Source organism: Rattus rattus, chromosome X, assembly GCF_011064425.1.
Source record: "Rattus rattus isolate New Zealand chromosome X, Rrattus_CSIRO_v1, whole genome shotgun sequence".
Taxonomy (NCBI): Eukaryota; Metazoa; Chordata; class Mammalia; order Rodentia; family Muridae; genus Rattus; species Rattus rattus.
In genome coordinates, this window is record NC_046172.1 from 24801790 (window position 1) to 24827189 (window position 25400).

At 41.0% G+C, this 25400-nt stretch overlaps 1 protein-coding gene and 1 pseudogene across 1 annotated transcript in view; one reads left to right on the forward strand and one right to left on the reverse strand.

Moving 5' to 3' along the window:
* Bmx (BMX non-receptor tyrosine kinase) overlaps positions 1 to 25400 on the reverse strand; it is a 54525-nt gene that overhangs the window by 19350 nt on the left and 9775 nt on the right. The window contains 6 exon segments of the mRNA XM_032889854.1: positions 3205 to 3284; positions 5425 to 5479; positions 15449 to 15502; positions 16472 to 16546; positions 20256 to 20431; positions 25076 to 25140. Of these exon segments, the coding sequence (XP_032745745.1) occupies positions 3205 to 3284; positions 5425 to 5479; positions 15449 to 15502; positions 16472 to 16546; positions 20256 to 20431; positions 25076 to 25140 (505 nt within the window).
* On the forward strand, positions 6071 to 6352 carry LOC116888912 (annotated as a pseudogene).

Here is a 25400-nt window from a genome sequence, read left to right on the forward strand (position 1 = left end):
GCAAATGGTTGATCTGCTGGTGGTGTCAGTAGGAACTGATGACATTTCATAAAAGGGTTTTGCTTTCCCAATCCCAATGGCTCTATCTATAAAAAAATCCCTGCACCTTAAGATAAGGCTCAGGGAACATTGTGGAAGAGGGGATGGGAGGATTGTAAGAGTCAGAGGATCAGGGAGTCTGCTTGAGATTGTGTCTCCCGATAAGCTCAGAGGCTATACTCATGAAGTCTCACAAACATGACTACCCAAGTGTGAGCTGGACAAGAATGACACGAGTGAACATGCCAGACTGGATGAGGAAAAGCCCATGAGGCTTCAGCCTTACACAAAGAACTCCAGGCAACTGAGGAAAGCTGGGAACAAGAAAGCTAGTCCTCCACCAGGAACAGCACACCAATTGGTTTCTCAGTGCTGAACATTTGGCCTTGGAAACATACATACAAGAATATTATATGGACTTTTTGCCTTTTTTTTGTTTGTTTTGTCAATTTGGCACAGGCTAGAGCCATCAGAAGAAGGATTCCCCTTGACAAAATGCCACCATGGCATCCAGGAGTAAGGCATTTTCTCAATTAGTGATCAAATGGGGAGGGCCCAGCCCATGGTGGTGTCACCTCTGCCCTGTTGATCCTGGGTTCTAAAAGAAAGCTGGCTGAGTAAGCCATAGGGAGCGAGCCAGTAAGCATCACCCCTCCATGGTCTCTGAGTCAGCTTCTGCCTCCTGGACCCTGCCCTGTTTGAGTTCCTGTCCTGACTTCCTTCAATAATGAACAGTGATATGGAAGTATAAGCCAAATAAACCCTTTCCTCCCCAAGTTGCTTTTTGGCCATGTGTTTTGTCACGGCAGCAGTAACCCTGACTAAGCTCAACAAGTTGTATTTAGGACTATATATGTATACATATATGAATGTAATAATTGCTGAAGAAGGAGACCATGAATTTGAAGGAGATTAGGGATCAGTATATGGGAAGGTTTGGAGGGAAGAAAGGCTAGGAAGAAACGTAATTAAATTATAACCTCAAAATATTTTAAATTGCTTTCATTGAATTCTTTATCTACTTAATAATTTTCTACTGGATCAACTTCAAAAATGAATCTGGGGTGATGAAGTTCAGAGATGGGGCCATCTGACATTTCATTTGGCTCTATCCAGAGGGCCACAGCTGTCATGATGCGCAGTCAACAGCATGTTCTCTAGGAGTTAGATTTGTTTCAGGCAATGACCACATGAAATCTAGCATATGTGCTTATTAGAGGCAAGGATGCTGGTATTGGCAAATGCTGTATGGTGATTCAAGATACACCCTGTTATTTCAAATTGGAAGTAGGTATTCTGTAAAACAAATCTCAAAATGAGATATTTTTATCATCTAATTATTACAAGTGCATATGCATGCTCTGTGGGGCTGGGGCACACCTCTACACAAGCCATTCAGTCTAGCTGTTAGGAAATATTTCTTTCAAATGGTCCATATCAATTCAGTGTCAGTTCAACCCCTGTCCCCAAAACACTGAGGGTTTCAGAGACACACTAGTGTGGATGAAAGCATATGACTTGGGTGCAGGTGGCCCAGCTTCAGATTGGTCACTTGTTCTGCCTCATGGGCTAATCTTTAAGAGCTCTCTTTGAACCCCAGTCTCCTCATCTGTAAAGGGTCCTATTTACTCTGGAGGGGCTTTATAAGCAATACAAGAAGTACTAGCCAATGGGAAAGTGACTTATAGATCTCTGGAAGGTGCATGCCCGTAATCCCAGCACTGGAGACACAAAGACAGAGGCTCAAGAGTTGGAGGCTACATAGTGAGGCTCTGTCTCAAGAAATCAACTTCTGGAGGGGGTTCCTGATGATACTGACTTTGACGAGATGACACTGGGAAGTGTTACACGCTCAAGGGTCAGGCATGCTAGAGTAGGCAGAACTACTCTTTCTTACCAGCAGCACCATTAACAGTAACTGCTCCTTCATTTGGTGTTACAGTATGCCAGACAGTATCCTAATCTACCATGTGGTGGATTAAGTGATTTCATTCATAGAACAGAAAAAAAATCATTTTTAAAAAGGTAAACCCGAATTTATTCACTAGCTCTGTTAAAACATTAGACAAAAACACATCCAAGTGTCTAGTAATTATAACACCAGCCCTCGCAGGGCAATCCAAATTTATTGAACTGTGAATATTAAGTAATACTGAATTGTACCACTTTAATGATGGCTTTTAGTTGACATTTGACCACCTCAAAGCCATTGTTAGGTTGGCAGATTTAAATACTGTGGCTCCCTGTTGGATAGACACACAATCTTTGGACAAGTACTACTGATGTGAATGCAGGACGTTATTTTAATTGTGTGTCACAGGCCTAATATGAAGCAACCATCAACACCTTGTTTCTTTGAATGCATTACAAATCATTTTGTACATCCCTTTCCAATGAGGAAATTCAGGACCAGAGCAGGTTAAGAAACTTGTTCAACATAATAAAGGCCTGAAATGTGAAAAGTGACTTTGAAGGAGAACTTTTTTTAAAAGATTTATTTATTTATTTTATATGAGTACACTGTAGCTGTCTTCAGACACACCAGAAGAGGGCATCAGATCCCATTACAGATGGTCGTGAGCCAACATGTAGTTGCTGGGATTTGAACTCACGACCTGTGGAAGAGCAGTCAGTGCCCTTAACCACTGAGCCATCTCTCCAGCTCGAAGTAGAACTCTTAACTGCAAAGGCCAGCAGACAGACAGACAGATAGGCAGGCAGGCAGATGAAAGATACTCAGAAAACACAAATACCTTCATTTAACCCCATAGGAAAGGCTTACTGAGATTTGGCACCATGGCAAGCTTCTCTGCTCAGCGGGCAGGTTGGATTTGAGTTTAGAAGGATATGACTATATTTTTATGTTTCTCTTTCTGTGCTTGGGTCTGACTCTCAAGGGACCCATATTGTTGTTTCAATAAATGTTTGTGGAGGTGTGCTGTGCCCACAGCACTCTCCCATGGGCAGGAGAAGGTCACTCAGAGCGTAGCCTTTTGTAAGTAGAAGGTAGGAAAGCAATGGCTAATGGCAATATTCAACACAAATACGTTCATTCCAAATTCTAGAGTTCAAGAGTGGTGTCTCACCTCAAAAAACAACTAAGTGATCATCGTTTTCAAACAACGGTCACAAGAAGGAAAGAAAGCAAGTCTGCACTGCACTTACTTTACAGCCTTGCTGAATAAGGACACGGTGTACATCCCCATCTGGCTGGAATTCCTCACCATGAATGCGCCTTCTTTTCCCTGAAAAGGATCAATAATGCTTATTATTTTTGAAAATGATTTTTACATAGGCAGTAGGCAAAAAAATATTTTTAGATGAACTTTAAATGTCAGCAAAGGGACAGGTTACCCAACGCAGCACAGAAGGGGTCCCACAGCTTAGCTTTTTCTTTTCTCACTTAGTTCCTTTTCTCCCTCCCTCCCCTCCCTCCCCTCCCCTCCTCCCTCCCCCCCCTCCCCTCTCCCTTCCTTCTGTTTCTTTTCTTAGTACTGGAGATGGAAGCCAGGGCTTGACCTTTGCTAAGTGAAAGCTTTACCTTTGAGTTTTATCCTCACCCAAGTCAATATCTTTATAGATCCATCCTGTGTGTGAACTTTTTTTTTTTCTAGATAATTTTCGCAACTTGCTGAATTTTTTCTATTTTATACTTATGAAAGTTTAATATTTTCCTCTTCAGGTAAATGTGTGTGTGTGTGTGTGTGTGTGTGTGTGTGTGTGTGATATCACTATATATATTATATATCACAAATATATATGATATATCACTATCATATTCTGAAAATGTTTGAGAAAATTAGCAATGAAGAATAAACACTTTGTTAAAGTGGAAGCATTTATCATTCTCAAGGATTTATACCAATTGTAACCAGGGCCAGGTTCATAAAAAGCACAATAAACTGTGGATGTAATAGCTTGCCAAGTGAGTCTATCACATTCTGTTGAGCACATCTCAAAACATAATCTGTGGGTTTAATGTTTTGTTAGACTAAATTGTAGCGAAGTACCATTTTCATAGATCAAAACAATTTACTATAGGTAAGATCATATCAATTAGCAATAAAATCAAGTAAAGTAATTCCATAGCACATCTTCTGTGCTCTGGTTAGGTGCTAATGAGTAGTGAAATCCGATGAGAAAAATAATTCTATTGACAACTCTGACTCACATTAAGTCATTTTTTCTTTTGGCTAAGGTATATGGATATATATATATATATATATATATATATATATATATATATACACACACACACACACACACACTCACAAACACACACAATAGAGTATTATTTTGAATGATAATGGCTCTAATATGCTCGTATATTTGAATGCTTGGTCCCTGGTTGGTGGACTGTTTGGGAAGGATTAGGAGGTGTGGCCTTGTTTGGAGCTGTGTTATTGGGTGTGGGGGTTGAGGTTTCAAAAGCCCACATCATTCCAGTTGGCTCTCTGTGTCTCACAGTTTTCTCGACATGCAAGCTTTCAGCTGCTGTTCCAGCACAATGCTTGCTTGCCTGATGCATGTTCTCCGCCAAGACTGGTCATGGATCAAACCTCTGAAATGCACTCTTTCTTATACAAGTTGCCTTGGTCACGGTATCTTTTCGATGCAGTGTTACTAGGGAGACATGCCTAACATATGCTATCATATCACGGTCCATCCCCGCCCTGAAAAAAATGGAATTACCTGTCCTATTGGTGGTTTTGTGCTATCTCATCTTGCCTTGACTCTGGACTGAGACATGTGATGTGCAATTGGACACTTGCCAATGCTGCCAAAACAGAGGGTCCCTAAGTACTTGCACTGCTGAGCTTGTCCTCTTTGAAGGGTTTCTATTCTATGATAAGGGCCCACGTCAGATGCTTGGTGAGAACATCAAGGACGAACTCTGGCATCCCAGTTGACCCTCAGTTATCCATCAGCAATACATTTGCCTGAATGAGCTGACTCACAGAATTGTGAGGGAAAAAAAAGCCGTGTTTCAGGCTCTAAGTTTTGGGATGATTTATTTATTTTTGAAGATAAGGTTGTTGAATGCATGGCAAAGAGACAGCAAGCTTCTCCATAACCAGAGTGGCTCCTACAGCTGGAGGTAGTTCATAATACAGCTAGAGTTAGGCTTCAGGAGATGCTAGTAACCTAAAGGCCAATGCTGTGGTGAGATGAAACTAGCAAAAATGTTTCTCAGATAAATGCATTCATCCTGGGACCAGCCAGAGACAGATATTCTAGGGCTGCAAGTGTAGTCTAGTGGTAGGAATGAATGCTTAACATGTAAATGCACACATGCACACACACATACACACACCACACACACACACACACACACACACACACACACACACATTGAGGCGAGTAGAGGAAAACACTATAATTTACCTTTTGTCTCAGTAACTGCTCAGATTGTGACCTGGAGATATTCCCAGCAAACCAGCTGCAAAAAAATTCTGGGTTTGAGAATTAGTAATTTTTAAATTATACAACTTGTCCCTCAACTTTTGACTCTGTAAAATGAGACATCGGTCTAAAATATGGATTTTCAGACCTAATTGTTGGACAGTATTTCCTGAGGATATTTTTCAAAACTCAGATTCTTAGTTTCTATCTCCCAATTCTACTTCTGGGGTGAAGCCTAGCTAATATCAAGTTGTGTGTAGGCTGCTAGAATCCTTCTAGGTGACTTCAAAGCTAGCCTACATTTCACTTTTTTGAAGGAGGACCAGAGATTAGATCCCTGATGATTACAAAGGGAAAGCCAGGATAGCCAAGGATGAACACTCTTGTCTTTCAACCCAGCCATTTGTTTTAATAACTCATTAGAAGCACATTTTATATCAACTAGTCTTAACACAAGTGCTTTTTAATTTTTCTCTTCAGGACGGGAAGCGATAAACATCTAAGATGATATCCAGACAGGAGGCAAAGATATGTGGGAAAGTCAAGTAGAATTCTTTTCCTTTAAAAAAAAATAATTAACCGGACTGAAGACCCGTGATCTAGTGTGATGAGGGCGGCAGGCCCAGCCATGCCCTGGTGTTATGAGGACAAGTCTGAGGGTGGTGCATGGCGAATGGGAGGGCATGAAGGAGAGCTTAGGTGCATGTCTGCCACAATCGGCCTGTGTACTCCAGGATGGAAAATCCCCACAGAGCTTTGAAGTATTTTTTTTTAGTGTAAAAGATCAATATTGGATGCCAGATCAAGGTTCAGAGGAAGAAAGGGAGATTGGTATGATATTGATTATGTTGAAAGCAAGATGAAAATCACCCAGGAGTTTCTCTGGTCGTTAACAAAAGAACCAAATTAGCAAGCACAGTAGCTGCCATATCTGTTTGACCTCTGGGCCAGGTGTTCCCTCCCAAGGACATCAGAGAAAATGGATCAGTGCTGTTTCTGAATGATTCCGCTGTTTGAAGTCATCTATAGAAGATCCATGGGACTGAACAACTATGGGCTAAGAACTTACTGTCTTTTGGGAAGTGCCTAATGGAGAGATTCTGTTCAAGGATGACTCTTCAATCGGATTAAGTATGTGCATCCAGGAAGCCACAATGAGATTGGCATAGTTAGTAACATAGAATCTGTTGTTAGACTCTTCCAATTCTCGTGTCTGTTTCTTGGTTTCAATTTTAGGCCAGCCCTCTCCTCATAAAGGAGTGATATCAGCCACAGTCCACATCCTCAAGATCTGGCCCCCACTGATTAACCCTCCTCTGTTCCTCCCTCCCTGCTACTCTAGTAATAATTACCACTTGGGGATCCAACCCACCTGCAGACATCAAACTCAGACAATATTGCAGATGCCAAGAAGTGCATGCTGACAGGAGCCTGATATAGCTGTCTCCTGAGAGGCTCTGCCAGAGTCTGACAAGTACAGAGGCGAATGCTAGCAGCCAACCATTGAACTGAGCATGGGGTCCCCAATGGAGAAGTTAGAGAAAGGACTGAAGGAGCTGAAGGGGTTTTCAACCCCATAGGAAGAACAACAATACCGACCAACCAGAAACCCCAGAGCTCCCAGGGACTAAACCACCAACCAAAGAGTACACAGGGACGGACCCATGGCTCCAGCTGCATATGTAGCAGAGGATGGCCTTGTTGGGCACCAATGGGAGGAGAGGCTCTTGGTCTTGTCAAGGCTCAATGCCCCAGTGTAGGGTAATGTCAGGGTGGGGAGGCAGGAGGGAGTGGGTGGGAGGGTAGGGGAGCACCCTCATAAAAGCAGGGGTAGATAGCAGGTTTCTGGGGGGGAAACCTGGACAGGAGATTAACATTTAATATGTAAATTAAATTAAAAATCCAATAAGAGAAAAAAATGAAAAAAAAAGTTTTGAAGCTGTGAGGATTCCCTAGGGTGTCAACTGAGGTCTGCTCTATGTATTGCCCCCACTGAAAGTGTGAAGTAATTCACCCTTCAGTCCTGCCGCCTAAGTCCCAAACTTGGTATCTATGTGCCCTGTGCGCGTTCTGCATGCTAGGAAGCTGGGCCACTGAACCATACCTTCCACTAATGCTTCACTTTCAACTGAGAGTAAAATGTCTTCTCATGAAATGCCTTCATTTGCCTGGATATAGCTTTATTTGGAGAAAGTCACGTGCTTCACAATTGAATCCTCAATTATACAATCCTGCAGATTGAATGTTCCTGGAGCATGCAGCAGCCACCACTCTCTACTTCCAGAACAGTCTCATCCTTTCCAGAAACCTATGCTCATTAGCACTCTGTCTTTCTTCCCTCTATTCCAGATCTGTTAGGTGAGTGGGATTAAATAGTCTGCTCTCTTCTGAGTTCCGTTACCAAGTTTGAAAGGTTTATTCTCCTGTAGCATCAGTCTGTAATGCAGTACTGCTGGAAACCTTCCATAGCAGACACTCTGTGCTGTTTTTCTCCATCCAGCAGACAAGCTCTAAGCTGTCTCTACTTTGGGGCTTTTGACTAACTCTCTGAACATCGGTAAAAAAGTTCAAAATGTTTCATTTAATACATGCCTTAGAGTGGAACTCCAGGGTCGAATCATGACAGCCTCAGTTATATTCTCTACAATGGTTTTACCACCATTTCATGGGATCTACGCTCCAGCGCCCCCATCAAAACTGTTCATATTGCTCAGACATTTTACCTGGGATGAAGAGGCATCTAATTGGTATGCATTTCCCTGATTTCTAATAATTTGAGCATTTTTTCATGTGTTCATTGGCTTTCTATGCTGCCTTTGCAGAATGTTTATTTCCATCTACAACCTGGCTTTTAGTTGGGTTATCTTTATATTTTCTTGTAAGATTTTTTATTTATTGTCAACTCAAGTCTCTTAAACATTAAGTGGCATTTTTTTCTCAACTTGTGGTTTGTCCTTTTCCATCTCTTGATACTATCTGAAGCACAATTTTTATTTTTTGTATGTTGCCTTTATGTGTCTTAGCCCAGGCTGGCCAGGGATCCCTAAAGCCTTGAACACTGAGCAAGCATTTTCAACGTTTCACTTCCCAGAAGGCACACGCTGCCCTGCTTGGCTCATGCAGTTTTTATATTGAAAACTGACAATGGTTTTTTTCCCTCTCAGTGTACCCTAAGAAACCATTCCTAACCCAAACTTACAGAAACTTACATAAATTTTACCTCTTACCTGTAGGCCTGTGCTCTCAAAATAATTCTATACACCTCTATTCAGTTAAATAGAGATAGTAAACCTTAGCATGGTTAAGTATACAGCTCTCTCTATATAGTGTTGAGCACATTCACGGTGCAGTGCAGTTGGTCTGCAGCACAATTCTGCGTTCACCTCACAAAATGTACAGTGTGCACATCTAATAACTCCCAGCCATGGCCAGGTCGTCCCTCTCTGCCCTGTCCTTGGCATACTCTCTCTTCATTGTAATCATCATTCTCTTTCCAGTTTGTGAATTGGAGTACCCCAAGTGCCTGGTATGCATGGACTCTTAGCCTGTGTGTGTGCGTGTGCTTGTGTGTATGTGTGTGTATGTGTGTGTGTGTGTGTGTGTGTGTGTGTGTGTGTGTTTCAGGGATGGAATGGGGTTTAACATTTCATGTATGAAATACCATCAAAGTTCATGTCATTATCATAAGTTTCCTTCCTTTGCTTAAGGACAAATAGTATTTAGTGTATGTGAGGGCTGATTTTGTGTTAACATTTTAGCTGGGTTATCTTGCCAGAGAAAGGCCTCCCTTGAGGAAATGCCAGCTGTAAGGCATTTTATCAACTAGTGATCAAGAGGGGAGGGCCTAGCCCATTGTGGTGGCATCACTGGGCTAGTGGTCCTGGGTTCTATAAGAGAGCAAGCTGAGAAAGCCAGGGGAAGCAAGCCAGTGAGTAACATCCCTCCATGGCCTCTGCGTCAGCTCCTGCTTCCTGCTCTGTGTGAGTTCCAGTCCTGACTTCCTTTGTTGATGGACAGCAATGTGGAAGTGTAAGCTGAATAAACCCTTTCCTCCCCAACTTGCCTCTTGGTCATGATGTTTTGTACAGGAATACAAACCCTAAGACAGTATATGTTGTATATATGTTGTATGTATCTTGTTACCTACTCATCTAGCAGTGGTTGCTTCCACTCTGGAGCTCCTGACTCTGCTGTGAACATGTATATACAAATATTCCTAAGACTGCTTTCTCTACGCAGCAGATTGTATGTCATAGCGCAATTCTGTTTTTATTTGTAGGCACTACCATGGTTTCCATAGCAGTCACATTATTTTATGTCCTGTCAGGAATGCACAAGCCTGAGAACTGCCTATATCCTTGTGAATCTTACTCTTTATAGTGAGCATTCTAATTAATAGGCATGAAGACTTATCGGTGCTTTTGCTTCCTGTTTCCCTGACTACTGATGTCACATGTTCTATATGCTTGGTGGCCTTCTTTGTTTGAAGAACTGTGTCTAGCTCCTCTGCCCATTAATACCTGGGTTGCTGGCTTTGGTTGAATCTCTGGTAGTCATAGCCACAAAATCACTGACCCACCCAAGGGAGCTGGCTATAGCTTGCCCTGGGAATTTTAGTTTTAGCTCTTAGCTTTGCTTTTGGATACATTTTGAGTTAATCATCGTGTGTGATGTAAGGTCTGGCTTTCTATTCTTCACACGTGGATATCTAGCTTTGCCCTTTGGTGGGAAACCATCCTGTGAATGGTGGGGCTGTTTCTGAGCCCAGCCTCTCTTGGGGTTTCTGTCTGTCTTCATGCCAATGGCACTGCTTTGATGACTACAGAATTATAATAAAAATTTGAAAACAAAGTGTTTGTTCTATAATAAAATTTTGAAGTAAAAACACTAACCTTTGCTCATTTAATGAATGAGCCAAGAATATCGTGCCTTTCTTTGTATGTGAAGTGCACCCACAAAATTATGTTTTATGTGAGGCTAGATATGTCTGTGTCCCTCTGGCATGGGCTAAAATGTCACACACGGGAACGAATACGGTATGAAGTACAATGGGGCATGCATGGGTTTGGGGAATTAGGAGGAGTCGCCTAGAAGAGGAAAGATGTGCATTAGAGTGATGGTGAATGGCAAGGCTTGTGGGACAAAGGCAAGGGGGAAAGTGCCTTCTCAGTGAATGGGAACTGGTATTTTGTATGGTATCTGCATTAATGGAAGAAGGAAATGATAGCAGCTGGACAGTTCAATAAAGTGGAAAGATTCTTAGACCATCGAGTTTGGAGATCCGAGTTCTAGAAAGAACTACCTCATCTACCATTGTTTGACTCTGAAGAAGCCTTAGTCTTTTTTTGACCATCGACTTTTCTATCTGTAAAACGAAGAAGGAGACTATCCTAATTTACATTACATTGCTGTGTTACATTGTTACATTGCTGTGGGGAGGAAACAGATTATTTCAGCTGTCGGGTTACACTTTATTGAGGGAAATCAATGCAGGAATTCAAAGCAGAGGCTTGAAGTAGAGACCAATGGCAGAACACTGAGAATTGGCTGGCTTCCGCTGACTCACTAGGCTAGGCTACCTTTCTTATATGACTTACCCACCACAGCAGCCTGGCCCTCCATTTCAATTAGCAATTAAGAAAATGCCTCCCAGCCAACAGCTGGAGGACTATTCCTCATCTGAAGCTCCCTCTTCCCAGGAATGTCAAGTTGACAGTCAAGATTAGCTGTCACAGGGCTGATCTTTAGAAGTCCCTTTTAACTCTACCCTTACAAATGTTTAATTAACATTTGAGGTATTCATGACAGTTTTCTTTTTAACTCACATTTCAATCTAATAAAAAGCTAATCAAGGCCAGCCATTTTGAAAAGTGATGCTAAAACTCAAGCTTCTTTTTAGGTGTATTATTATTGTGTGTGGGGGGTTGGCGAGTTGAGACAGTGTTTCTTTTATTGTAGTCTTGGCTTGTCCTAGAACTCCTCGGTAGACCAGGCTGGCCTCAAGTTGAATCTGATTGCCTCTGCCTCCCAAGTGCTAGGATTAAAAGATTAGCAGAGCTACTACTTAGCAGACACAACTTCTTAAAAAGTGGTTGAGACCTCATGTAGGATCAGACAAATTGAATATAGAGGTGGATCACAAAAATGGTGATAATAAAAGGTTCCCTGAAAAGTCTAGCCAACAAAATCCATTTTAGGGGTTGGGGTTTGGCTCAGTGGTGGAGCACTTGCCTAGCAAGCTCAAAGGCCTGGGTTGGTCCCCAGCTCGAAAAAAAAAAAAAAAAAAAAAAAAAAAAAAAAAAAAGAAAAAAATCCTTTTAAACTGAACATATGATGAATCAGGTATTTCTGGCAGTGCCTGCCCATGATACAACTTCACTGCAGCCTTAATTTGAACACACAATATGTACACTTTGCAATGGGCATTTTATCATATCCACAACACTAATAAATGGTATCTGAAATACCATGGCCCAGAGTCAAGGCTACTTACTGTACTTTATGAATCACAATATTTGTACTATACATGGAAAGTTGTCGTCTCTCATAGAAACTTAACAGTTTAATTCCTGAAAACAAAGATTTAATCTTTTCCTACCATTTTTTCTCAGCATGTAAACATCAAATTGGTATATTCTTGCACTGTATCTTATTGGAATGTTTCATTCTAATAATTGCCATTTGAATTATTTTTCTGGAATTTCATTAAAACAATTATTCAATGAATTTTAGTTAAGCATTAGAGCAGACTTTCCAACAATTTCTAAAATGATCTTAAACATTTTGCATTTTGTACTGTATCCCTCCGCAAAGTGACATTTTCAGCACTGACAACTGTCGATTGATCAAGGGCTGGAGAGATGGCTCAGCAATTAAGAACACTGGCTGCTCTTCCAGAGGATATAAATTCAATTCCCAGCAACCACATGGTGACTCATAACTGGCTGTAACTCCAGTTCCAGGGAATCCAACACCCTCTTCTGGCCTCTCTGGGCACTAGGCATGTAAGTGGTACCCACACATCTAGGTAAAACACCCACACACATAAAATAATATAAAAAATATTTTTTAAAAAATCAATCCACTCTAAAACATCTTCCTTCACTATCTGATATTCAATCAATGTCTAATTCTTTATGTAATGTGAACAAGCAAATTTGCTTTTATCTTTAATAAATGGTAAAGCTGTATGTAAATTAAGAATGGCTTTAAAATAAAATTCTTCATGATTTTGATCAGTAAAAGTTTGGTTTCTATACTTATTTTATAACTCTGTATACCTTGGAACACAAAGTTTTCTCTGATGAAAAAAATGACTGTTTTCAGACAGAGTTTAAATCCCTGATTTGGGATATACAACTATGGGTAGATAGAAGGAAGAAAGCATCAGGAATAAATACAGGGACTTGCACCTGGAAGGGGAGACAGTATATACTGCATTGTCTCAGTTAGCCTTGGGCATAGCAACCTGAGAAGGGTAGAATCTCAACCGAGGGACTGTCCAGATCAGATTGGCCTGTGGACATACATGTGGGGAGATTGACCTGGTTGTTAGTTGACGTAGGAATATTGAGCCCACTGAAAGTGGTGCCATTCTTGGTAAGGTGTTCTTCAGCTGTATAGAAAGGCTAGCTAAGCATAGCTCTGTGAGCAAGCTACCAAGCAGCATTCTTCCATGCTTTCTGCTCTACTTCAGCTGGGTGAGAGTTCCCTGGTTGGAGGAAATGCTGCATGGTATAGGAAAGCAGTCCTGCCTTCAAATTCTTGCTTGAGTTCCTGCCCTGACTTCCTATAGTGACAGATCCATCTTGACCTGAAGGCATGAGCCAAATTAATCCTTTCCTCACTCAAGTTGCTTTTGGTCAGTGTTTCATCACAATGGAGAGCAAACTAGGACACACGTCTTCCTAACCTTTTGCATTGAATAGACATGCTACCTGTGCCATTATTTTGCTGAGTCCAGACTCTGCTTAGTTTTTAAAATGTAATATTTAATGTTGAAAAAGCAAGGGCTCAGCTCTAGTCCTAACTTGATTTTCCATCTAAATCCCAGTGTTTCCATCTTTATTTGAATGAAGTCGAATTGCTGATTGAATTAAGAATGTATGATCTGGTGGCACTCACAGATACTAAAGACATGAGGAATGTCAAGTAAGATAAAGGTCATTCTTGGCCTATCAAGAGTCTGAACCACCACAAAAAGCATGTACATAGGCTGGACTTGGGCCTTCCCCTTTATATGTAACAGATGTTGCCTTTGTCTCTATGGATTTGAAACAACTACAGCAGGGGACTCCCCCAAAAGTTTTTAATCTGTCTATTGGATATTGTTCTTCTGGTGGACTGCCTTGTCTGGCCTCAGTGGAAGAGGATGCTTCTAGCCCTGCAGACACTTAATAATATGGTGGGGAGATAGCTAGGGGCTCCATTTGTAGAAGGAGAAGAGGATGTGGGATTGAGGAAGGATTGTGGGTGGGGGGTGATGAGGGGACGGCAGTGAGCAGGAAGAAGGTGAATAAGTAAAATAATAATAATAATAATAATAATAATAATAATAATAATAATAATAATAATAATAAGATTTAGGGTCCATATACTCTATAAGTCTTGGGTTCCTTTTTTGAAAATGATTTTGATTTTTTAAAAGACGGTCTTTTATGATAACTTCCACAATGTGTAAATCTCTCACATGCATTATTTGAACCTAGTGGAGACAGTGTGGTAGCATTCACCTCAGTGTAAAGATTAAGCCTTCAATGTAAAGATTTGCTCTCCTCTCAGAGACAAGAATTGAAGCAGAAATCACAGAGGAATGCTTCTTACTGGCTTGCTTTCTATGGTTTGTTGCTTTCTTGTAGCATTCAGAACCACTTGCCCAGGGATGGCACTGTCTACAGCTGAGATGGATTCCTTCCATTTATTAATTATCAATCAAGAAAATGCCCCACGGACATGCTCACAGGACACTCTGATGGAGGCGAATCTTCAATTGAAGTTCTCTCTTCCCAGGTTTCCATTAAGTTGATAGCTAAAGTTAACCATAATAGGAGGCTTGAATGTAAAAAGAAGTAGAACCATGAGAGAATGGAGGCTATCCCACATCTTCCCTAATGTGACAGGTATGCTTAGAACTTAGGGATAGCTTACAGGTAAAGGAGAAGAAAACCACAGATCTACTGTAGAAAGCTCTCACTTCATGGAACCAATAAACTTGAATAATAGCACTCATTCAAAAAAGAGATCTAACTAAAAGTATACAGAATCCTAGTATCCATATGAATCCTAAAACTTTTTGAAGCCCTTTAAATGTTGAGTGACTGCAAAATACAATATGACATACTATTCTAATTTTTCTTAGCATAAATCTTTAAGTCTACAAAACAATAAAGTCAGTATTTATAGAATGACAGAAACCCCTGAATTTTGGAAAGAACCTTAGCCTACCCAAGGAAACAGTTATGGTGGCCACTTATTCTTTTCCTAGAACAGATGAATTCGTGCCAGATGGCTATTGGAACTTATTTCTCTGTCAGGGATCCCAATCATAGTGTCAAATAATAAGGTCATCCTGTGAATAAGACACTATAGACATAAATGCTGTTACATTGAGTAGCTCAGTGTGCTGCTGTGTCAAATTAGTGGAGTGTGCAAAATGGCTTAATAAGAGCTTTCAAACATTTCCTTGATTAGAGGAATCAAACAATAACTAATGAGCAGGACCGTTATATTATTTATCTATGAAATAAAAGCATTCAGCACATGATAAATCTAGCGAGTGTAGACAGCAGATTTAGATGGTCCAGACTGGGGAAAACATTTTCACTGATAATAACTGAGTGCATTACCACCTGCCATTTAGAAAAATAGCCCAGAGCCTCACATGAATTTACCCATGTAAATAGAGCCTGCTGAGAGTGTCTAACCATGTGTTTTAATGCCTTCGAGGAATCAAATAAAAATATCGAATTCTAGTTTTAGAAAAACATACAAGACTTTCAACACTCACTCATAAGCATCCAGATTTTCCTCTTCTTCAGATGAACTTGACTCAGGAGAATCCTAAAAGAGTTGAGAAACAGCAGAATGCCAAACAAACTAGGAAAGCAAACAATACAACTGCCAAGTATTACCTTTTTAGGTTATTGCCTCATCCACAGAGACAAAATAAGACTTCTAATTTCCCCTTTGTACTTGGGGAAAGTATCAGCAAAATGAAAAATGGGTCACTCACAAGCTAAGCCTATAGCCAGTGACTTCTAAGTTTCCGCTTTGTACTTGGGAAAAGTATCAGCAAAATGAAAAAATGGGTCGCTCACAAGCTAAGCCTATAGCCAGTGCAGGAAGAGCATGCCTCTTCAACAAAAGAGGGTCCTGATTGAGTTCCCAGGAGAACTGAGAAGAAGAGCAAGCTTCTGAAACAGATGAAGACTCCTCCTGCTACTGTAGGAAGTGTGAAAGGTTGGTGCTGGGCCTACAGAGATGGCTTGGTGGTTAAGAGCATTTCCTGCTCTCACAGAGAGCTTAACTTCAGTTCTCAGTGCCCGTGGCAGTTCACAACCAGATGTAATTCCAGTTCAAAGGGTTCAGTACCTCTTCTGGCCTCTCTATTCGTTACTACACATATAACATTTTTCATACGTGCAGCCCAAATACTCCATGCACATAAAAATAAGAATAATATTTTTTTTAAAGGTTGGTGATGTACACAATCTTATTCTTAGGGAGTCGTTATTCTGGGTTGTTTTCTATCTTGTTAAAGTTGCCTGAGCCAGCGTATCATATTAGCAGAGTACTTCATAACTGATGAGTAGATAAGATCCGTATGAGGAGACACCTTAACCAAGGAGACGTCTCCTCAGTGAGATCTACAAAATCCTCAGTGGCAAATGACATGGACATTTTAGAATATATTTACCTTGCATGTAAAGCCTCATTGCAAACTTATTTCAAATGTGCTTGTTTTTCCTTTTTTTTTTTCTACAAATGGAAGTAAATTTGGGATATAAAGTAGCATCTCAATTGGATTTACCATGACATCTTTGAAGGCTGTGGTGCAATATTTCTTTCTTTCCAATTTCAGTTTCTCTTGACAATGTCTTCCTCACTGCAAATAAGGTATATGATAGTGTGGGTGAAAATGAAGGTTCACTGGAAAGCCAGGTGTACCTGATTCTATAAAAAGGCTTTCATTTGTCCTTCGTTCTCTCTCTCTCTCTCTCTCTCTCTCTCTCTCTCTCTCTCTCTCTCTCTCTCTCTCTCTCCCTTCTTGTTCCTGCTCTATCCTCTTACCCTTCTCTTCTCCTCTCCCATTCCCTCCCCTCTCTCCATGTACTCATGACTGGCCCCTCTCCCCCTCCCCCTCCTGCCTCTCTGCCCCTACTACCCCCTCCTCCCTCCCCCTCCTCCATGCCTGAATAAACTCCTATTCTATATTATACCATCAAATGGTTGGTCCCCTCCAGGAAGGATGCCTCAACATGGGCCTGTGGAGTCACCCCCTTCCCCCACAACTGACTACACACCTACCAAACATATTCTCTCTCTCTGTGTCTCTATCTTTTTATAAACACAACAGTTGTACCTTCCACAACCCCTTCTGAAAGGCTAGCAGTTAGAACATCGGTGACTATGGAATAATGGAATGTTACTGCATATCAGAACCCTAATTTCATTTTTATGTATCTCAGGCTATCTTAGTTCTCTTGTCGCCAGTCCTTGTCCATCTCTTGTGTAGCCTACCATCCTGTGATTGACAGGAAAGCCTTCTGCAGTGTATTAACTTAACAGACCTCTGGAAAAAGGAAATAAAAGGCCATGACTACTACTCGTATAGCATGGAGAAGGTTTTTTTATTTGGGTTTGAGGCAGAAAGCAGGCAGAAGGAGGAGTCTAGGTTGAGCATGGCAGCAGACTAAACTCTGAGAGAGGAAGGAATAGGAGAACAAGATAGAGTTGGGCTGACCAGCCAAAGCAGCCCAGGCCAAGTGGAACAAAGTCTGTGTTATATAGGAGATATAGAGAAGCTGGGGGGAAGGGAGGCTGAAGCTCCTCCCTGGGAGGGAGACATTTAAGGGTAAAAGGTTGTGGTGAGAAATGTTGGGAGGGGACCACAGGTACTAGATGATGCTGGGAGGTTAGCCAGTGCCCTTAACTTTAATGTAGGCACCTGTTATGTTTGTTGCTAGTTTCTTTGACGCTTTCAACCATGTTCTTCTACCAAACCCCAAAGCTAATTGCCATCTGTTCTATCTGAGCCCTATAACACAGACACTCCACCTTTGCTATAGTCCCCCTCCACCATCACTGTTTCCACCCATTGAAAAATGTTTTGCTTTATATGGCTTTCTTTGTTCTGTTTCTATGAGAACTTCATAAAATTGCTATTTCATTAGAACATGGAATTTGGGGTGACCTCAATTTGTGATCCTGGGCCACGGGCACTCATATGTGGCTCCAAAATAAACTTCCTTATCCTCCTTGAGGTGACAGCTGTGTCGTTTGTTGTTGTTGACAGTACATTTATAAATGTATGATTATTGAATGTTAAGTGACAAAATGATTTGTTTCAGATACGTCTTAACTGCTTGACTTTATTTGACATCTTGCCCCCTTTAGAGAAGCAATATTCTAGTACAAGTGAGACCTGCTAGTAATCAAAATTACTTCAGCAGCAGTAGTGTTAGCCTTCTGTCTAAGCTCCACCCCACAGTTACCTGGCAACAGCCAGGTATGCCTGACTCATTATAAAAGGGGCTGCTTGCTCCCTCCTCACTCTCTTGCTCTTGCCTTCCTGCCCCTGCTCTGTCCTCCATTCTTCTCTCTTTCTCTCTCTCTCTCTCTCTCTCTCTCTCTCTCTCTCTCTCTCTCTCTCTCTCTCTCTCTGCCTTTCTCTGCCTCTATTACCCTCATGTCCTGAATGAACTCACACACACACACACACACACACACACACACACACACACACACACACACACACACACTTGTGGTTGGTCCCTCAGGGGAAGGGATGCTTCAGCATTGACCCTCAGGCATCTCCTTCCCCCACCTCACCACACCTCCACAGAACATATCCCGCTCTCTTTATCTTTTTATAAACACATCAAGCAGGAAACCTGGCTCAGGAGACAGACTGATTAACATTGCTCTGCCTCCCCTGTGGATGTACAGCATTCTGCCCTTTACATATTTGTTGAGTATATTTTTCTCCTGCGTTGGCGTGATTAGAGCTAAGAATCTTGCACTTGCAACTCATCTGGACACAGATGAAGCAGCAGAAATAGCACAGGCCTCCGCCATCCATCATTTTATTTCTTTCATTCTGAGTGTTAAGAGCATGAGGAACTGCTTACCTCCTCCTCAAGTCCAAAGGTTTCTTTGTCTGGAATTTAGACCCCATTTCCTGTTTGCCTTCACAACCAAGCCTTTTTTCTAAACAATTCCAGGGACAGGCTGCTTGGCAAGAAATGATCCTCTGTTTTGTTTTAGATATGCAGAGAATTTAAATGCCCTTGATTCTAAATGCCTCCCCTCCCAACCTGCTCTACCAGCCTCCCCCACGCCTTCCTCCTCTGTAAGAAACTTTCATTGGAAAAGGCAAAGCAATTTATTTAGTATTGTGTTTTGTTTTTATATTCTCTCTCTCTCTCTCTCTCTCTCTCTCTCTGTGTGTGTGTGTGTGTGTGTGTGTGTGTGTTTGTGTGTGTGAGAGAGAGAGAGAGAGAGAGAGAGAGAGAGAGAGAGAGAGAGATTGAGAGAGAACTTGCAATAGCTTGAAGTAACTAGTTCACTCCTTCAATCATGCGAGATGTGGGACTGAACTCAGAGCATCAGAGGTGACATGCCTGAACTGGATAGTCAGGCACTCAGCCATCTTGCCAGCCCAGATCTATAAGCGCAAGGGACAAAGGACAAATAAATGCAGCCTTTCCTCAGCAATCAGGCATAGACAGTGCACTTGGAAACTAGTTGTGCCCTAAAATGAAAAACCACGATTTATTATTTTTAAAGACATCTAAGTCCAATGGTATATACTTATACGATTTATTATTTTTAAAGACATTTAAATCCAACAGTATATAGTTCCGTTCTTTCAGGTTCCACAAGACTCTGTGGCTGAATACTGGTACAGTGAGGCATTTGCTTTAGGTAAAAATAACGATGGTAAGAAGAGTCACGGAATAAGAGCATAAAAGGAGATAAACAATGTTTCAGAGATATGCTCTGCATTTACTCTATGTAGAGACAGACAGCAGCAGCCCTTGGCAAGGAAGCTAACACCTCTGCGAATGACAGACAGTGGCCAGTATGTTGGGACTGAAGTCTAAGACAGCAAAGAGGGAAGGGATAACACTTGACCCTTCCTATATGATCCAGTTACCATTCAATTAAATATGTATTGAGCATCAGGTATGGAACAAACCCCAAAGATATAGTCACTTTTAATATGCTTTCAATTCTAAGTTTGGATAGCATCATTGGCTGAAAACCTGAATGAACTAAATATGCCCATTATAAACTCATCCTTTTTAATACAGATTCTAAGCTTAGGACTAGGCAGTGATTGGGAGGAATTGGGAGCCAGAAGGGGAAGGACTAAAATGCTAAAGCTATCATGGATCATTGAAATCTATACTCTCAGCTCCAGAGGAACCACTTGGCTTCCCCACTCTTTCAGTTAAAGTACTGAATGTTTCTAGAGACGACCACCGTAGTCCAGCTAAGGACTGTATCATCAGTATTGAGGTTGCACTCGGAGACTATGGGGCAATGTCTGTTCTATATTCTGGGCAGTCAACTTAAGTGCTTAGCTTTACCTTTTCGGTTTCCTTATTTGCCACCAGTCAGGGCAGTCTTCCCTTGGAATATAGCGTATGTTGACGGTTGGCTGGGAGTCATAACTTTTCTTTAAGTGGCTGTCATATTGGGGTGGAATGGCACTTGAGGATGGTGCATCCATTTTGAGAATGGGAACTGCCCTTGGGATCTTCAGCTTTAGAGGACAAGAGATTTCATCATATTACAAAAGAGACACCGATCCACGAACAAACTATACCAGTTCCTACACAAAAGAGGGAAGATGGAAGAAAAGCAAAACGGGGAGGCACAGAGACAGTATTAAACATCAAGGATGTAGAACCACGGTTCACTCATGCTTTTGTTAGTTGGAACAATGTTGTAAGGCTGGGTGTCTATATTCTACAGGACAGCAATTATATGGTATATCCAGCAGTGAAAACCTAAAGATGTGTTAAAAAAAGGCCATAGTAGAATAATTAGAATTTGATAAAATTGGAAACTGACAAAATATTTATCAAGATAATAAGATAGAAAATATATTGTTGATGCAGTAGGCTAAAAAATGGCTTCCCCAGACGTCCATGTCTTAACTTGCAGAATCTGCACATATTTTTCATGGTGAAAGAGATTCTGCTGACTATGACTAAATTAATGTGTTTTGGTTGGAGGATTACTCTGAGAGTTAGAGATGAGCCTGACATAATCAGAAGTGTCAGGGATTAGGTAGAACGCGTGACCATGTGAGCAGAGGCAGAGTGGAGACGCTGCTGCCCCTCCAGTGCTGAAGATGAAGGAAGGCATTGGGATCCACTGCAAATGGCAGCCTTCAGAAGCTAAAAAGGCAAGAAAAGATGGCCCTTAAAGCTTCCAGAAGAAACAGTGGAATAGAATCATTTTAGGCTTTTGAAATTCAGAACTATGAAGCAGTAACTCAATAAAGCATGTTGCTTTAAGCTACCGAATTTGTGGTAATTTGTTAGGACAACAGTAAGAGAATAAATAGTTCAGTAGTATAGCCGTATGATAGAATTCTATACAAAATGAAAATAAAATATAACCACTGATTAAAAATTAAAACTCCCATAAACTGAACCAAAAAAGACAGACAAGTGACTATGTAATCTATCTCTATGCCTGCTCACCCATCCATCCATCCATCCATCCATCCATCCATCCACCCACCCACCCATCCACCCATCCATCCACCCCCCCCCCCATCCACCCACCAACCCCCCCCTCCCCCCCCCACACCCACCCACCCACCACCCATCATCCATCCATCCATCCATCCATCCATCCATCCATCCATCCATCCATCCATCCATCTATCTATCTATCTATCTATCTATCTATCTATCTATCTATCTATCTATCTATCTTCATCGCTCGCCCGAGTGTGTGTGTGTGTGTGTGTGTGTGTGTGTGTGTGTGTGTGTGTCTGCCTATTTGCCGCTCTATGTGAGGATGAGTTTGAGTAAATCAAGCAAACAATCAATGAGGTTGAACATCTCTCGGGCTAGCAGTTGCTCTTGACTAATGTGCTAACTGAAATAAAACCAAAGTACTCTTGGCATTTCCTGATGTTCTATTTCTTAATCTAAATGTGTTTTATGTAGACTGGTTCAGTTGTTGAAAATTTACAAGCTGAACATATTTGTGTGCTTTTCTGAGTATATATTAGACTCTATTAAAAATCATTCTGTATAAACCCTAAATTTGATTTTTTTCTTGCATTTTTTTCCTTTTTCGTTTCAGGGATATCATTTATCTGGAGTTGAGGATTTACTGCCCTAGAACTACTTGTCATAAAGGATCCCATCAATGATAAATTTCAAAGAAGGGTTCTCTCTGAAGATAAATGCATTATAAAATTATTCAAATGCAATCTGAGCAGAATGACCATAGGGCTGCCCCCCCAGCCAAATTCAGAAAATATGCTCTCTACCTAGTACTACAAGTACTGTAGTCACACATGTGCATATCACGAATGCACGTGCACGTACGCACACAAATACACAAACACACACACATACACACACACACACATATACACACTCACAGGATGAGGTGGAGGGGGAGGAGGAGAAAAAGTGGGAGGAAGTGTCTGCATGGTTCTTTACAGTGCCATCTGCTTTGTGTATTTACAGTCCTATGCCTTCTATCTTACAAAAGTACCAGCCTTCAGCTTTATGACCCACTCTTACCCTGTGTAATCTCATCTTGATCCTGAACTATAAATTATGCCCCAAAACATCTTGTTTCCACATAATGTCACATTTTGAAAATTCTGTATGGACATGAAACTGAAGACTGCTTGCTATCTAGTTCATTTTTTAATGAGTTGTTTTTGTCAGTTGTGTTGATTCAGGAAAATGATATGGGTTTTATCAGAAGGAGAAAAATAATCAGAACTTAAAACACATCATAGACCAGAGATACCATTTCAGATAACATCCTAGGGAACCCAGAGGCCACTTGAAACACTTCCTAGGATTTGAAGAGGCTGTCACCTCCCTGAGAATTTTAAAAATAGAAGACTATGGCTATCAACAGAAGAAAGAGGTGGGCAAGTTGCATATATTTTCATGATCTAGAGCTGTCAAAGTATTGCTTGTTTTTCTGTAGAAAGGCTCCATCCCTGGTTACAAGCTGGCTAGAAACCATCTTGAAGGCACTCTGTCTAAAGTAGGAGGGATAACCCAGTGCAAAGTTTGGGGTGTGGCAAATGTTTTAAGGGCTGAGTGTCAAGACATCTTTCCTGTCAAGTTCCGTTTGGATCTGCCCCCTCAGCAGTAAATTGATATAATTCTCTCATAAGATAAAGACATTCTGGAAAACTCATGCAGCTGCCATCACTACTAGATCATACTAGGACCATGTGTAGCTATGCAAGTATGTCTTTTTCATTATATTCTTGTTACTTGGCTTTACCCAGAAAGGGTCAGAAGGCCCAGTGGTTCCATGATCTCTACCCCAAAGCAGGCTTCCAGTTGCTGCATGCCAGAGCAAGGTAAAGGAAAGAGGTTGTAACTTAGAAAAAAGTAGCTATAACAGCAATGGAGACACTTGGGAGGCTGACTTGTCTTTTCTTTTCTTTTCTTTTCTTTCCTTTCCTTTCCTTTCCTTTCCTTTCCTTTCCTTTCCTTTCCTTTCCTTTCCTTTTCTTTTCTTTTCTTTTCTTTTCTTTTCTTTTCAAGACAGGGTTTCTCCGTGTAGTCCTGGTTGTCCTGAACTCTCTCTGTGTAGACCAGGCTGGCCTCCAACTCGGAGATCTGCCTGCTTCTATCTTCTGAGTGCTGGGATTAAAGGTGTGTGTCACTATCCCCAGTTCTCTTTGGAGGCTGTTCTAATAACCAATAATTGGGGAGATTTTTGTTATTATACCACAACGACTGGAAAACTATGGAGTCTGTCAAAGAATTTATCTGGAGTCAGCGAAGTTCCATTAAAGGGCTTGGGGTGAGTAACAGAGGGAATAAGTTATGCTATTTAATGTTTCATATTCCATAGACTCCCATTTCATCACCAGGATTGTTTCATAAGGTATTTTTGTCCATATTTGTAAGAAAAGAAACAGTATCTGTTATGGGTGAAACCATTACAAAGATTTGTCTCACACGAATGCATTTTGGGTGGCTACTTCTAGGTTTGCTGGTTAGCAAAAGAACTAGTAGTTAGTAAATAACAAAATGTTAATTAACATGGTTCTATGTCTGAAACATTATTTAATACTAACTATAGATATAAGCGATAGCTCATAGTTTTTTCTCTCTCTGCTGAGACGTTCATATGAAGTCTCCCTTTTCTAGTCTTGAATTTGGCAACTGTCAGTTTATTTACTATATCCTGCTTGCAAAATACTTTTTAGACTGTTGACTTAGGGATAATTGCATACCTGTTGGAACATGGTCCATGAATGAAGCTGTGTGAGAAGATTTCTGGGAGCTTGTAAGATAACTCCAAGGGAACAAGACAAATGTTTTGTAACTTCTGTTTCTCCATAACATGGGTTGCTCTTGGAATGTGCTTTCATGCCCCTCCCAGGTATAGTCAATAGGAGTGGGTTTCTGTCAGATTACTCAACATCTTACTTTTGTTAGTTCAGAGAAGTTTCCAAGCGTGGTTTTCCTTGTGACTGTATCCAGCTTAAACTATGTGACCTTTGCTCATTTGACCTCCAACTGTCAGATGGCCTCAGAATATAAATTGTCTCATACTCTGAATGAAGTTGGGTATTTGCGAGAGACTTTTGCTCTGCCTCATGTTTTTGTGTCTGCTTCCCAGGTTTATGCCCCCAACTGAGCTGTAACTCACACCCCATATACTGTTCATTTACTGTCACACTATTCACAATAGCTAGGAAGTGGAAAAAGCATAGGTGTCCGTCAACAGATGACTAGGTAAGAAATGTGATCCGTACGCACAATGGAATGTAAAGAAAAAACAAAATCACGAGATTTTCAGGGGAAAACATGGGAACTAGAAAGCACTATGTTAAGTCAAATAAGCCAGACCCAGAAAGACAAATGCTGCATGTTTTCTCTCATATACAGAAGCTAGATTCAGAACTATGTGTACACATGCATGTATGAATGCATATGTCTCTCTCTGTATAAATGTGTATGTGTTTAGATCATAAAACTAAAGCAGGAATGATGAAGAGGGAGGAAAGAAAATTTAAGGGGAAAAATGAGAGGGTCATGGAATACATAGGACACGCATACAGAATATGAATGGGAACCAGTGGGGGAAAAGAAAGAGGATGAATTAGGACAAAATAGAATGACACATGTGTGCAAATAGCCCATCCTTAAAAATAATGTAAAACTGGACTTACTATCCTCTCTGGAAAAGTGGGGGCTCTGTGTTTCTCATCACTGATTGCAATGTGCAGATCAGCATCTGAAAAGCAAACAGAACAAAGGAAAACACCCAACACCGGGAATCAGAAAAGAAATGAACTGCTTTCACCAGATCAACTGAACTTAGACTTAACATTTCCAGCAATTCGGAAGTTTTCTCATGCAATGCTCAACTCAAACGGCACTCGTCCACTTCCAGCCACTGACGTATTGCAATGCTTTGGGTTAAAAGTCAAGTTCCTCTAAAGCCAACAAACAATTTACACCTCATTTCCACATGTTATTAAGAAACCAACACAT